The sequence below is a fragment of the Orcinus orca genome, chromosome 3 (genome assembly GCF_937001465.1).
Source record: "Orcinus orca chromosome 3, mOrcOrc1.1, whole genome shotgun sequence".
NCBI lineage: Eukaryota > Metazoa > Chordata > Mammalia > Artiodactyla > Delphinidae > Orcinus > Orcinus orca.
Window position 1 is genome coordinate 12,698,447 of NC_064561.1, and position 15,700 is coordinate 12,714,146.

General features: G+C 56.8%; 1 protein-coding gene across 2 annotated transcripts in view; it reads right to left on the reverse strand.

The window, feature by feature from the left end:
• Window positions 1–2,535: 2,535 nt before the first annotated feature.
• Window positions 2,536–15,700, reverse strand: part of SIN3B (SIN3 transcription regulator family member B) — a 37,709-nt gene continuing 24,544 nt past the window's right edge. For both annotated transcript variants that reach the window (XM_004277593.4, XM_033401518.2), the window contains 11 exons: window positions 14,761–14,968; window positions 13,138–13,254; window positions 11,797–12,035; window positions 10,876–11,059; window positions 9,515–10,118; window positions 9,157–9,326; window positions 6,524–6,697; window positions 6,143–6,235; window positions 4,974–5,068; window positions 4,562–4,766; window positions 2,536–4,462 (listed from right to left, as the gene is read on the reverse strand). In XM_004277593.4, coding sequence (XP_004277641.1) covers window positions 4,232–4,462; window positions 4,562–4,766; window positions 4,974–5,068; window positions 6,143–6,235; window positions 6,524–6,697; window positions 9,157–9,326; window positions 9,515–10,118; window positions 10,876–11,059; window positions 11,797–12,035; window positions 13,138–13,254; window positions 14,761–14,968 — 2,320 coding nt within the window. In that variant the 3' untranslated portion in view covers window positions 2,536–4,231. The remainder of the gene's footprint in view (window positions 4,463–4,561; window positions 4,767–4,973; window positions 5,069–6,142; window positions 6,236–6,523; window positions 6,698–9,156; window positions 9,327–9,514; window positions 10,119–10,875; window positions 11,060–11,796; window positions 12,036–13,137; window positions 13,255–14,760; window positions 14,969–15,700) is intronic.

Sequence of the window (15,700 nt, forward strand, 5' to 3'; positions counted from 1 at the left end):
GTCCTCCCTGGCTGCCCCTTCCTGCCTCACCGTCTCCACTAGAAGATGGAGGTCACTGATGACTCAGCCCCTCAAGTCCTTCCGAGGCAATGCTTCTCGGGATGGCCATCTTTGTGGAAATTGTGTTTTCTTTATGTTGTACTTTGAAGCCAGATGGGCACCTGCAAATGTGCCCGGATCTCCCCTCATTCCCGGGCTGGGCCTCGGCCTGCGGCCAGGGACATTAACCCTCGGACCAGAATGAGAGGTGGGTGCTGTGACCCCCGACTTGCCGGGCACCAAGGTTTGAGGTCCAGCCCTCCCAACCACAGAGGCCCTATGCTTCATCCCTGGAACTCCAAATCTGAGTCTGCTCACCTGTCCTGTGGGCTGGAGCTCCCGCACACAGGGCTGCATGGAGAAGGTTCTGGAGAGCCTCCAGCAGGGCTGGAGGTATGGCATGCTCATCACCCCCCATCCCTGCAGGCTCTTTCTGGGCACGTTGCATCCCCACCAGTCCCACCGCTACCAGTTCTACCCCCCCACCCCACCCCCACGCCCGCCACGGACCTGCTGAGACTGATTTTAGGTCAACTTGCTTTTTAGAACAATCAGCTTCATTCTCAGCGAGGACATCAGGTGCATTGCGCTAGTTCTATTTTGCAAAGACCCAGCAAGGCAAACACCTCATTAGGAACAGAGTAAATGTTCTACCTGAGCCCCTCAACTCCACTGCTGCCCCAAGCACCACAGGCAACCCCCACCACCACCGTGCTAGGGAGGGGGAGGGCAGCCCACCTGGTCCTGCAGCTCCGCACCACTTGAAGGAGGCCGGAAGGGGAGCTGCAGGGCCGTTAGGATGAGGGCTGCTTTATGTACGCACAGGGCCCAGGTCCTCATCTGCCACGTGGAGCTGCTGTCTTTCAGGCCAGCGGAGACCCTCCCTCCTGTCTCTTGTCCAGGAACCTCATCCCAGTCACAGGCACTGCCCACTCGAGGGGAGGCGCTCTTCTGGAAGGTGTCCACTAGGGCTGGAATCCTGGGGCCAAGAGTTCTGCCCGCCACAGAAGTCCCTGGGGACGCCTCTTGTCTGCTCTCCTGGGACCGGGTGTCCTTCCTGGGAGCTGCTGCAGCCACCATCTGCCTCCCAGGCCTGCCCTCCCAGGGCTTCCAACAAAAGCCAGTCTAGGAGCACAGAGCGGGCCCTGGCCACGGCCGGATGTGAGCTTGCGGCAGGAGAAATCTAGGGCTGCACCAAGCCTCGGTCACAAACTCCCCAGGAGCTCTGACCCTTTGGGGAGTTGCGCACTGCCAGGGGTGTGTGTGTGTGGGGGGTCCCTCGAAGGCAGCTGTGGCCCCTTGGGAAGGTTGGGGACAACTCTTGGGAGAGGACTTGCCAGGTAGGCAGGGTGGGCTGGGCAGAAGGCAGGGCCAACTGAGCTCAGGGACCCAATGGGTGAGGCCTGGCAGTGGGCACTGAGTGCGAGGGGAGGGGGTCGGCCAGTTGCGCTGCAAAAGCCTCGTGGGGTGGGGGGCAGCTAAGAGGACCCTAAGCAGAGCTGAGGGCTCCCTCTTACCTGGAGGCAGGTGTGGGGCTGGTAGGAGGGGGTCCTGGAGATGTTCAGGGGACCCAATGATGGTGAAGACACAGGAGGTGAGAGGAAAGGAGGGGGCAGGGGGGCAGCTGGGAGGGGGAACCAGAGAGCACGGAGGGTGGTTTTGTAGGGCTGGAGGAGGGAGAGACCCCGTATCCCCCGCCATCTGTAGGCTTCTGGACCTGGTGTCAGAAGCGGGCGGGCAGGCACAGAAAGCTCACAGCAAACGCTGCAGTCTTCAAATTGTTTTGCATGTGCAACACTGGAAGGAAACACTTCTCATTTCCAGCAAATACGAAAACTGAGCTGGGAATGAACACACCCAAGTCCCCTACATACGAACCTTCAAGTTGCGAACGTGGGTTCCATCAGCGTCAGGCGTGAGTGAAATTGCAGCTTGCCCTCCGTCTCCTATTGCTGACGATCCTTCAGCTCTACCATCTCCCACCTCCTCTCCCTCCTCCAGTCAGTAACCCTTCTCACCGTTCACTTGACGCCAGCCCTGTATGCCAGCTGTTGTACTGTACTACTGTCCTTTTCAAGGGACTGTACTGTAAGGTTCAAAATGTTTTATTGTTTTTTATGTATTATTTGTATGAAAAGTATTATAAACCTATTACAGTACAGTACCATATAGCCGATGGTGTTAGTTGGGTACCTAGGCTAACTTCGGAACAAATTGGACTCGGCGAACGCGCTCTCGGAACAGAACTTGCTTGTATGTAGGGACTTACGTATTCTAGAAAACACCCTGGAGGCGGGGCCATGCCCCGGGGGGGGGGAACAGGACCCTGTTGCGCAGCCACAGGGAAGCCAGGGTGGGGGGGGGGGTCCCCACATGGGGTTTGAGAACTCCCAGGTGCGCCTGTGCAGACACTCCCTGCGGTCAGGCCAACTCCCCTGGCAGTGAGAGGTCACCCCCAGATTTGCTCACAGGAAATGACTGACTGAACCTCACAGCTTTAGATCAATATTTAATTTTTAGCTTTAATGTGCAAATAAATAGAAAAGGAAAACTACATTCAAAACAGCTGCAAAGGAAGTACAAGCCCCAGAACAGAAATTCTTCAAAACCAGAAGAGATGCTCGCTAGAAGCATGCAGGATGGGGGGCTTGGTGGGGTACGGCCCGCACCCCAGGCCCACGCAGAGGCACGGGAGGGGCTGCGGGCTCCCGAGGAGGACGGCTGCCGGGAGGGTCTGGTTCAGGAATTCTGGTAAGTTTCCTTCTTATAAAACAAGGATGCGTACAAAGTGCATGGATTACACGTGAGAAAACACGGGTGAGGAGACACCCAGGTGGGACAGGTTGGCCTTGGAATCGCCCAGGCCTGGAGTCACAGGCTTTGCAAACCTCGAGTTCCACAGGTAAACTTCTAGAAACACGTCTCCAATTCCCGGAACCTTGGGTGTTTGGCACAGCTCAGCTGCAGGAAGGCAAGGGCTGCGGCTGGCAGAGGCAGCTGCACGGGGGTTCTTCCAGGCCCACGGGTCAGTGGAGCCCACTCGCTGATGGTGTCAGGGGCCCGGCCAGAGCTTCTCGTGGTGCCGGAAGTTCAAAAGGCTGGTTCCTAGCCCAAACTGCTTGGCATTCTTGGCACAGAAGCTTTTGCCTCTCACACCATACCCGCCCCGGGGGGTGGCTGCCGGAATGGAGGCGTTGGGGTGGGTATGCAGAAGTCCACGAAGAGGGCTGTCACCCCCAGAGAGGCCGTGGGACTTGGCCGTTGTAGAACTTACAACCACTAAGAGAGCATAAAGGAATAAATATGTGTGCATATATATACTTCTAGAATGTCCATCTTAGGTACACAACCGCACCCCAGGGCCCTCCCAGGGTGGGACCACTCGAGCTCAGCGGGTGCGGCAGGCCAGGCCCCCTCCCCTCACGTGCCCAGAGTCCAGCTGTCGGATCAACATGGGGTTTGAGTCTCTTTTTTTCCAGAGCAGGGTCTTCTGGCCAGTTCTGGTGCCGCCTGCCCACTCTGTCTGGATGTCAAAGCAGGATCCCAACAGTCTGGCTGAAAGGGCTCTTCTCACTTCCGAAGTGACTGAGGACCCCAGGCAGGCACCCGCTGGGCCAAGCCGATGCCCGAACTGTCAGATGCAGGCTGTTGCCCAGCTTGGGAAATGTTTCTAGAAGCCTGGGAAGGACATGCTTTTCAAGCAAGTCCACCTGGGCCCGACTCCTCCGACGTCAGGGACCCTCAAACGCTGACCCCTCCTGAACGTGAGCCCTCGAACGTGAGCCCTCGCGCGGCTCTCCACCCACTTTCACCATACGCAGGAAAGGACCAGTGGTGCCCAAGCCTGGGGATTTGGCATGTGTGACGGGAGTAGCCCAGCAGGCATGTGAACGCACTCACTTGTGCCTTGAGCGGTGCACTGCTTCTCCCCCTTCCAGCCCCTAGAGTTCAAGTGCGGGGAGTGCTTTACGTCTGGCACAGGACGGGCCCAAAGGAAGCGGGGAAGCCAAGAGGGATGGCAGCGTGGGGCCGAGAGCCGACACAACCCGCCCTTCTCTGGAGCTCACAGCCCATAGCAGCAAGGCTGGGGGACGCTCTGCTCCCCTCACACTGTTCATGAAAACGCCCGATGGGCACACAGGCCGAGGAAGCAACTGCACTAAGTGCAAGTCGTGGTGCCCGTGTGGGAGCGTCAGGGCGAGGCCGGGCGGCGGCTGTACTGCACTCGGTAGCGGGTCACCGGCAGCCCGTGCACGTGAGCCGTCTCGCAGAGCGTCTTGCAGGGCACCAGGTCCTCGTCCTCCTCGCCCATCAGCCAGTCCTGCACCAGGCTGGCTGCCTCCACCGGCACGTTGTCCTCCAGCCAGCGGCTGTGCCACTCCTCGAAGTGCTGGTGGTGGCGCAGCAGGACCAGGGGCTGCACCTGCAGGGGGCGGGGGAGAGAAGAATCAGGATGGCCCAGGCACCCCAGACAGCCGTGGGCTGGCCCCCAGGTTCCCGGGATGTGGGCAGGGAGGGGCACCTGCTTGGCCCGGCCGAGCGTCCCACGGCGGTACATGTAGTCCTCGGAGTTCACGATGAACATCATCTTGTGGGTGCTGAGTTTGAAGCGGCAGTCCACGTTGCAGGCGCTCTCTACCCCGACCAGCCGCTTCCAGGAGCTCTTGGCCTCACCTCGCAGCGCGCGCACCTGCTCACACTGCCACCTGCGGAACTTCTTGAGGTTCCTGGGGGCGAGGAGGATTTGCAGACTAGAAGGTCCTCGTGGCCCAGCAACACTGGGAAGATGCCTGACCTCCCAGGGTTGGAGAAACGCAATCTGAAGCAATGAAAACCACCACCCAAACCCTTTGATCCCGTGAAAACTAATAAAACCCCGTCACGCTGGGTGCTGGCAACGGTGGGAGAGGCCCCCCGGCCCAAAGTCCTCTCACCTCTGCAGGAACACAGGCTTCAGGAGGAAGCCCTCGGTGGGCGAGCTGGACGCACCCTCGGTCCCCACGTACTGCTCCACGTACCGAGCCAGGTGCTTGGGGGACAGAGGGAGATGCAGCCCAGGTCATCAGAGGCTCCCGGGGACTTTGTCCCCACCCCTCCCGAAGCACTAGGATAACAGCTATCGAGGACCCTGAACTGTGATAGAGACCAGCAGACTGCAGCTCCCGATAAAGGGCTCTGCTGGAGCGGGAGACGCACACCCAGGCCACTATTCAGATGATTTATGGCATTTCGTGCTTAAGTGGATAAATCCCTGCTGTGTAACGACTTTCCTGTATCCATCACGTGATAAGTTCACGTGGAACAGGAGGCCCCTGACACGGAGGAGAGCGGGCTCTGGGGGATGGGTGGGCAGGAACAGACATCAGGACACAGACAGCAGGTAGGAAGAGGGGGAGCACCGGCAGGAGTTGCGGCTGAGTAAAGGGGGGGCCTGGAGCGGTCACCAGGTCCAGGGCAGACATGGCCTGCAGCGTCCGAGCGATCCTTCAACTGCTCACCACCCTGTTAAAGCACGAGGCTCCTCCAGACTCAAGCTTAACAAAAGCACATTTGCTGGAAACTTCTGGAAGGGACCGGGTGTGCAGGCCCCTCCCCTCCCTTGTTTTGGAGTGTTTCCAGCGGAGGGCGCTGTGAAGGGAGCCCCCGAGGCTGTGGTGGGTGGCGCCCCCGCTCTGTGAAGGCAGCTTGGGCTTCTGGGCCCTGCTCCCTGGCGTGCGGGCACCAAGCGGAATGTGCGCCTCAACGTGTGGGCCAGGTGGGTTTTCTCCTGGTGGTCAGGGGGCACCCAGAGCTCTGAGCTCCATGCACAGGGAGCGCGGCGGCCACATGCCGTGGGGTCTGAGTGACTGGGCTGGCTATGGGCGGATGGCACAGTGTCGGCAGCAGGTGGCAGGAGCCGGGGTTTCCGCAACTCCCACCTCCTGATGCGTTTCCAAGGAGAGCGTTCAACCTGCACAGAGGCTTCTCTGGTGGACGTTTTGTGGCCTGTGCTCGGCCAGCATGTGCATGGGCTCCCGTGGTGGGAGCCCCACGATGCTGCCTGTGGCTGCCCCTGGCCCCCATGGTGTGTACAAGGCACAGAGCACAGGGCTGCGGTCCTCACCTGCACCTCTAGTGGGTCCTCTGTCTGGGCTTCCTCGGTGTCCAGGAGCTCAATGGTCATGATCACCTGCCCTTTGCGCTGGAGGAACATCACCTGGGGAAGGAGGGGGACAAACAGCCTGAAGCCACGAGAACAGCCCAGGCTGGCAGAGGATGAGGTCGAAAGGTCATCAGTGATCCCTCTTCACCAGCCTCCAAGCCCCATCCTTCCTTGAGGGACCACGTGCCGGGCTCCCACCTCACAGGCCCTGTGGTGCCCTCTGGGGCCGGGGCCTGCGTCCAGAGGCCCAGCGAAAGCAGCACACGGTACAGGGCTCCTGTCGTGGGTGCCCGCCGTGCTCCCCCCAGCCTTGTGTGGGGCTGAGCGTGGCTGGCCTCTCACCTTAAAGCAGTTCTCGTCAGCCATGCACCGCTCGGCCTTCCACTGATAGCTGGTCTCCCTGGCGGCGCGGACACAGCGGGAGGACAGGTTCCCGCCGGCAGCGCCCCGCTTCTTCTCGTTCAGGTAGAGCTCCACCACCTTCAGACAGACATCATCGCTCACGAGGTGGTGCAGCTGCCGGGGAGGGAGGGCCGGTGGGTGCCTGGCGTGTGCCCGCCAGGAGGGCTGAGGCACAGCCACCACTCCCACCTCCTGCTGGAGCCCCCACCTCACCCAGAGACGGTGTGGCAAAGTCCACGGGGTGGGGGTGAAGACCAGCGTCCAACGGGCTGTGCAGGGCGACTTCCATGCCACATGCAGACCAGAGCAAACTAGACCAGACTAAACCAGACCAGACTGGGGCAGACCAGGCCAGACTAAACCAGAGCAAACTAGCAAACCTGACCAGACCAAAAGCGAGACCAAACCAGACCAAACCAGACGAGAGCAAACCCGAGCCAACCAGAGCAGACCAGCAAACCCTGCCTGGGCGTGAGAAACGCACAGAAAAGATGCAAACGAAAGTGTGCCAAAATGGGGAGGGTAATCATAAAAGCAGTGATCGTCTTCCGCCAGCGTTCAGTCATAAACACAAGTGATTCCTTTAATACCTATGAGCATACTTAAAACCTTTAGGCCTAGGATGAGACAAGGACTGGAAAAGGCCGAGGCCGGCGTGAGTCGGCCCCTCTGCGTGTGAGCTGTGGCCCAGACAGGCTACTGCAGACTTAGGGCCTCAGGCTCCGCTGTGTGTCCCTCTGCTGAGTGCACACAGCGACGCGTGGACACACATGGGTCTCATATGGTGCCTGACATCCAGCACATTCCCAATCAACATTAGCTGCTGTTACTGAAAATAAGAAATGCTGCTTTAAAAAATAAATAAATAAAAGGAAGTAAAGAGTGTGGATACGACGCTGCAGGTTACAGGTGTTGCGTGGAAGGGCCCTGTGAGCCACACGTGGGGGTCCTGCCCTCACTATGGCTCCAACTAAACGGCTCCATTTTTATTGCTTCTTTTATCTTTTAAAACAGGTTTTACAGGAGACATTTGTGGAGAGAAGGAGTTTTTTTTTAAAAGAAGGCATGAGTCAAAGTATATATGGTCTAATCCTCCCGGTGCTACAGATGGGGCCGCCTTCCCGAGAGCTGTGGCCTGTTGGGAGCCGACTCGCTCGGTCCAGGAGAGATGAGAGAGCCCTCCCCGCCCCGGCCCCCCGGGGCAGGCCCAGAGTGGGCCAGGAATCTGGAAGCCTCCCCCCAAGGCTGGCTGTGTCTACCTGCACCCCACCCAGGGGAGCAGAGGTCATGCACACATATGGCCCACAGGGGATGCAAAGCGCTGCTCCAAGGGCCCAAATGGGAGCTCGTCCCTGGAATCCTTCCCAGGTGGACGACGAAGGAGCTAACGGGCATCTCAACAGACAGGAATCTCAGAGGATCACGCTGCCTGGACGCAGCCAGACGCTGAGTTTATGCAGCTTCAAAGCCAGGGACTCTACCCCAGTGTCAGAAATCAGCAGCGGGTGCCCGTGATGGGGGGGTGGCTGGAGTGGACACGGGTGGGGTGTCCATCTGTGAAGGCCCACCGAGCTGCACACTGAGGAGTCGGCACTTTTCTGTATGTGTTTTACTTCAATAAGAAATTCGTAAAACCTGGAAGGAACTGCCATTTTTCAAATGTTTCTAGTAACTGTACCTGGGTGGCAGAGCAATGACATTATTCCTTCCTCTGCTTCTTCTCCACTTTACGATGAACAGCCTCACTTGATAACCAGGAAATGAAAGTCAAGCTGAACAACAACTTGAGTGGTCACCAAGCAGGACCCACGTCCCGGGACCACACCCGACTTGTCTGGGGCTTTGCTGTTTATACACTTATGACCAATTTCCTCTTGTTGACATTCAGCTGTGGGTGATGCTGATGCACGTCACGGATATTCCCCCGCCAGGAAAAGTGGGCCAGTTTCTTTACATGTTGCCAAACAACCCTCACGAAAGGTTTTTCAACAGGGGCTCAGACATATCCTCGCACACGCACATCCACAGCAGCACTGGTCGCCACCACCAAAAGGTGGAAACAACCCAAGTGTCCATCAACGGATGAACGGAAGAACAAAATGTGGTCCATCCACACAACGGAATGTTATTTGACCATAAAAATGGATGACATACTGACACACGCTACATTGTGGATGAACCTTATAAATGTTGGGCTGAGGGAAAGAAGCCAGACACAAAAGGCCGCATAGTATGTGATTCTGTTTATGTGAAATGCCCAGAACAGGCAGATCCAGAGAGACAGAAGAGGGCTGGGAGAGGAGGGATGGGGAGTGACTGCTAATGGAGACAGGGTTTCTTTGGGGGAAGATGGAAATTAGAACTAGTCAGAAATGACGGTTGCACAACACCGCGAATGTGCTAAATTCCACTGAAACGCTCACTTAAAACTGGCGAATATTACTTTACAAGAATTCTACCTTAATTGAAAAAAAAGGAAAGGTGCCAAGCACGGGATCAACCGCAGGCACAGGAGTGAAGGAAAGGGACTCGCAGGGAGGCGCTGCCCGCTTGCCCGCCCCACGCCTGCTCACCTGCCGGGCGATGCTCTGCACCAGCTTGTCCATGGTGAAGCCCACGTAGGCGTGGATGGTGAACATCTCGCGCAGGGTGTCCTCATACTGCGTGGGGTCGATGCTGCCCTCCAGCAGGCTCCGCACCATGTCCAGGAAGGCCGGGTAGTATTCCTCCAGCTCCACCTCACCTGAGGGGGCGGCACCATGGTCACGGAGGGCCCGGCTCCCACGCGGCCACCACCAGGAAGGATCTGGAGTCACCGCCTCCCACTGCAGGTGGCCCGTGGCTCTGGGGCAGCTGCTCAGCTGGCCCGCCTCCCCTCCCGGATCTCAGAGGCAAGCCCCCATGGTGTCATCCCTGGGCCCAGGGGCTCACTTGGCTGCTTCAGCCGCAGCTCCATGGCGGGGTCGTTGCCCTTCTCCCGGCGGCCCTCGCAGAGCAGTTTCTCCCTTTCCTTCTCCGTCCGGTACTCCAGGAGCTGCTTCTGTGCCTGGCGGTAGATCTTCAGAAGCCTGGAGCACAGGGTCTGATGGAGGCGCAGGAAGAAATACCAGTTGTTGTTGGCGAAGAAGAGGCTGTAGACGTCGTCCAGGGGCTTGTGCTGCGGCGGCTGCTGCTCTGTGGCCGGCGCCTCGCCCGAGGCCCCCTTCTCCTCCGGGGCGCTGCTCTGCGGTCCGGGCGCTGGCTTCTTCCGGTCACCAGGGTCTGCACTCTGCCCCTGGGGGCTCCCCCGGCCCTCATCGGCGGAGTCCTCGGACGCGCCCAGGTCCAGCTGCTGGGAGAAGAAGAGGCTGGGCACGAACTGGTGCACCAGCTGGTGGATGGTGCCCTGGTCCTCCTTCTGGATGGCCGGCTGCCGCTTCACGTAGTAGCTGATGAGGGAGGCCGCGTCCTCCAGGATCTGCCGGTCCTCGTATACGAAGATGAGGTGCGGCTCGCTGGAGGGGGCGCTGCGGCCCTCCGAGTGCTGCTCCTGGTGCTGGGGAGACAGGGCGGCTGTTAGACGGGAAGCGACCCACTGGGAGAACTCCAAGTAGGGGGTCCAGAGCCATGGGGCTCTGAGGGCATCACAATGGCTGGGGGCCCAGCTGAGCTCTGGAACCAAAACGAGACCGAACTCCCACTACCAAGGCCTGCAGCAGCACTCAGAGGCTGGGGGAAACGAGGCGAGCAGCACCCTGATTATTCGAGTCCAGCTGACCCAGGCTGCCTTGGGGGTGAGGAAGGCTCAGGGAGGACCACGGGCCTCTGCCCACCATCATTCATTCACAGACACTTGGCTAGACCCCGGAAGACCTGCAACTGCTTGCACTCCGGCCCGGTCCCCTCAGCCCTGCACACCCGGTCCGTCACCATCCCGCAACGTTCCCTGCCTCTGTCCTTTCCTCGCCTGCCACCAGCCCTTCCATGGTCCTGCCATCACCCAGTGCTGGCACAAGCCTCCCACCTACTCGCTCCCGTTCACCAGCCCACGCCAACCACTCCCCTCACTGAGTCCAGAGCCACACAGAAGCACGGTCGGCCCTAGTCGCCCCTCTCTGCTGACAATGGCAGGGTGGCCTCAATCTGCCTCCTGGGCCAGCCCTATGCTGGGTGCTACAGAAACACCCATCCTCACCCCTATGCAGCCCGGCGAGGGCAACGGAGGCACAGAGAGCTGGCCATCTGCTCGAGGCCAGGAGAGCCAGAGCTTGGGCCGGGCAGCCTGCCCCGACCCCGGCTGAGGAGGGCCTCACCTCGTCATAGACGCTCTCAATCTCATTGAGCAAGCTCTTGGAGCGAAGGGCCTTGGTGTCATTCTGCTTGAAGTTCACGGCCTGGTGGTCCAGGGACTTGAGGTACGCCTTCTCATACTGCTCCCGCCAGATCTTGTTGAAGCCCTGCTGGGCCTCCCGCCACTCCTCCTCTTTGGCCTTCAGCCTGCAGGGCCAGAGGGGCTCAGCACACGGACAGCCCGGGACACCCGCCCGAGTCATCCCTGTGCAGGGTCAGCCTGTCTTCCACCCACAGACCCACTGGACATGTTCCATACTCGGGACAGCCAGCTCCAGGCCTGTGCAGCGGGCTCTGTGCTGTATAAAGGAGGGAGGGGGTAACGGCCCTGTGGAACCTGCACAGCCAGTTTTAAGGTTTCTCAAACATCGCTGTCCTGGCCCACAGAACTGACTGCGCTCTATGCAGCTGCTGGCTCGACCGCCGGGCTCCCTTGCTCAACTGTGAACCCCGCAATGGAAGGGACTGTGTCGGGCTCGTTTGGCTCTGTAGCCCCAGGGCTGGGCACAGCACCTGGCTGAGGGCAGCCACTTAACCGATACCTGTTCCCTGGCACAGTGAGGGTCCCAAACATATGATTAAATAAAAGGCAAGCCGTGATATAGGATGGTCCCATTTGTGCTTTAAAATAGTTACTTTTCATGTTCATGTTGAGATATGATTATGTGCATGGCAGAAAGTTCTAGGAGGACACAAACAACTGTTGACAGTTGTGCTTTCCTCTCGGGAATGGAATGGGGAGATGAAGCAAGACTGGAAAACACTGTAACCAACCAGACTGAGACCCCAGGGACCCCCTCATGATTACACCCATGACAAACAGCACTAATGAGCTGCTGGGGGGCTCCCTGCAGCAGGCAAGGTGGTCAGAAGCATGAGGACACCTTTTCAGGACGACGGGGACAGCGGTGACAGGGTTCTTCTTGAGGCTCTCAATGATCTCCGGAGCCTTGTCGCCATAAATGCGGTGGATGGCGCGGCGCTGGATCACCTCCGACGTGCCCCCCAGACAGTCGTCCAGCCGGAACTTCTCCTGGTCTTCCGGCGCCATCCGGGAGAGCTTCTTCTGCACGCTTTCCAACACCCGGATCGTGGCCAGGTTGGTCTCCAGGACAACATCTAACTATGGACAGGAAAGCAGAAAGGGGTCAGCTGTCAGGGCGTCAGCGGGGCCCTAGGGACGGGCCTGGGCTGGCAGAAGGGATGTGCAGAACTGAAGAGGGGACGATAGACATCAGGGTGTGGTGGCCCTGACGTGGGTCTGGGGGACTGGAGGGAGCACAGCTGGTTACGGGGGTGTGGGGGCGGTCCAGACCTGGGCGATGATGGCATCACCTGGACCTCACCACTGGTGGACCCATCTGAGGAGGGGAATGGGTCCTAGGCTGACCCTTCCCACAGGCATCAAAAGCACGTTACACTCAGCAATGAAGAGGAAGGGACGTGTGGTACATACAGCCCCCGGGTGACTCCCCAGAACATGTGCTGGGGGTAGCCAATCCCCAAAAGTTATATACCACGTGACTGATTCCACTTAGGACAAAGTGAAGGAGGTGGAGGATAGGTTGATGGATGCTGGGAATTGGGGAGGGAGGTGGATGGGGATATAAAGGAACAGGGTGAGAGATCCTCCTGGTGGGGGAACTGTTCAGTATCTTGGCTGTGGTGCTGGATACATGGACCTCCACAGGTGAGAGAACCACACAGAGCTAACACACATGCACAGGCTTGTGCACAAGATACCCTGCCCCCCCGCACCCCCCACGAATACAAGTCCAACTAGGGAGACGTGAATAAGATCATGGCCGGGTCAATGTCCATATCCCGGCTGACACTGTGCCAGAGATTTACAAGCTGTTACCACTGGGGAAAGGGCACCCGGATCACTCTGTGTTATTTTTTAAGCTGCATGTGAATCTACAATGATCTCGGTAAAACTTTGTACTAAAAAAATTTACTTAAGTGAACCTAATTTTAGTTAATGAAACCACACACACATACACACACACACACAAAACCAATGCCTAGCCAGCCTGGAGGCCAGCAAGGCAGAAAAGGGAGGCTTTCAGGAGCTGCCCCCTGCTGGAAAGTGCTGGAATCCCTGATACTCTAAAGGAGACGAGAGGGCTCAAGGAGGATCAGGATACATACATCCCAGGGTGCAGAGGAGATGAACTGGGGAAAGCGAGGGCAGGGCCGTGGAGAAGGCGGGCCTGCACACACACCTCGAAACGCTCGTCCTCACAGCGGTGCAGCTGCTCCTCGTAGGGCGTCTTCTTGGAGCTGACGAAGGTGGAGTCCTCTGACCAGGAGGGGAAGGACACCCAGGTGTCGTTCAGTACCTGCACCAAGAGGAAATGCCGTGACCAGCGCGCCAGGCCCCCACTGCCAGAGTGGTTTACTGTGTTGTCCAGCGTAGAAGATACGAGGATAAGTAACAATACTGATTTTACAGGAAATTACCTTATCATACAAATAGTAAAATTACTTTTAAAGTGGTTTTAAGAGAAAACATGGCTTTGATCAAGTGAACAAATCTTACTATCAATACTCTGGGGTTGGCAAACTTTCTCTGTAAAGGGCCAGATAAATATTTTAGGTTTTGCAGGTCATTTGGTCTGTCAGGTCTACAGGGATACATCGTTTTATTGTGCTTCACAGATACTGCCTTTTTTTTTTTTTAAACAACGTGAAGGTTTGCAGCAACCCTGCATCGAGCAAGCTTATCGGTGCCATCTTTCCAACAGCATCTGCTCACTTTGTGTCTCTGTGTCACACTTTGGTGATTCTCACAATATTTCAAGCTTTCTCATTATTATTACATTTGTTATAGGGATCTGTGATCAGTGACTCGCTGAAGGCTCAGATGATGGTTAGCGTATTTTAGCAATAAAATATTTTAAATTAAGGCATATACATTGTTTTGTTCAGACATAACACTACTGCGCACTTAACAGGCTACAGTACAGTATAAACGTAACTTTTTTTTTTTTGTTTTTTGCGGTACGCGGGCCTCTCACTGTTGTGGCCTCTCCTGTTGCGGAGCACAGGCTCCGTGCAGGCTCAGTGGCCATGGCTCACGGGCCCAGCCGCTCCGCGGCATGTGGGATCTTCCCGGACCGGGGCACGAACTCATGTCCTCTGCATCGGCAGGCGGACTCTCAACCACTGCGCCACCAGGGAAGCCCATAAACGTAACTTTTATATGCACTGGGAGACCAAATAATTTGTGTGACTCGCTTTATTGCGATGTTTGCTTTATTGCAGTGCTCTGGAACCAAACCCACAATATCTCCAAGGCACGCCTGTACTCAACTCTGCTCTTGTCCTGGCAAAGCAGCCGCAGGCAGTATGTAAACAAATGGGCATGTCCGTGGGCCAATAAAACTTTACTTACAAACACAGGCAGTGGGCCGGATTTGGCTCATGGGCCATAGTCTGCTGACTCCCAGACTACATATCCTGGAATCCAGCAGGCACTCTTGAATTCTGGAAATGCAGTAAGCCTGTCTACTAACTCTGAAAAAGTGTTCAGTGGTCAAGCTAAACAGAAACATGCTGAGGGCAGTGAACCTGGAACAGAGCGGGCTCAAGGCAGAAATAAACCTCAGTCTAAATGACGGAGGAACAAGCCAAACCCTATGCTGGCGCCGTGTGCTCTGCGGCTTGCCAGAACCACCAGCAGGGTAAGAAACTGTCATCTCCACCCATGCATTTTGTTTTGGCACATCCCGGCACCATCCACCATTCACCATCGGGGGGATCAACACTCGGTCCTCCATGTGGAACACAGGAGGGGGTAAGGAGCATGCAGCACACAAGCTGACGTGAGCCCCGGGAAGCGCTACCTCCTTGCAGATGGCCGTCCTCCCGCTGCACTTGGGCTGCTGGTAGGTTTTGGGGAGCGCCCGGTAGCTGGATCCGATGCGCTTGCATGAGGCGTAGTCGATTTCCCGGCTTATTCCATCCCCGGATCTGTCACTCATGGGTGGGGCGAAGGACAGCTCTTTCACCCCCAGGAAGGACTTGAACTGTGCAAAGAGTTCTGGAAATTTCCTTCAGAAATAAAGACACGTCGGAGGGAGGTGGGAGGGACAAATTAGGAGTTTGGGATTAGCAGATACACACTACTAATATATAAAATAGATCAACAACAAGGTCCTACTGTATAGCACAGGGAACTATATTTGGTATCTTATAATAACCTATAATGGAATAGAATCTGAGAAAGAATAAATACATATATATATCTGAATCCCTTTGCTGTACACCAAAAACTAACACAACATTGTGAATCAACTATACTTCAATTTTTTTTTTAAGTCTAAAAAAAAAAAAAGAAATAAAGACAAATGGTAAGTAGCATCCCGAGGGCCTTCTGAGAATGATCTAGAGATGTTAAAATGGCTTCATGTTGATGCCGGCAGTTAAAGATGGTCAGAATCAACATCAGAGAGGAGGGGCGAGAGGCAGAACGAGCATCCAACACGTGTGAAGTTGCCGCGTGTGTGAATCTGCCCTCCAGCCCTCTGTCACCAACCAGGCCCCACCACTTGCGGGAGGTCCTTGAACACGCCAAATAAAATGACCTGGACTGGCAGAAGCTGGGGTCAGCGATGTATGTTCCCTGACTGGAAGAGGCCGGGCATTAGGCCAAGGACCAGCAAACTAGTCAACCTCCCCACATCTGCCTGTAAACAGTCGGTCACATCCACTCCTTTAGTATTGCCTGTAGTATTGCTTGCGCATAATGCCAGAAGCTGGTTAGCAGTGACCCTTGGCCCTTGA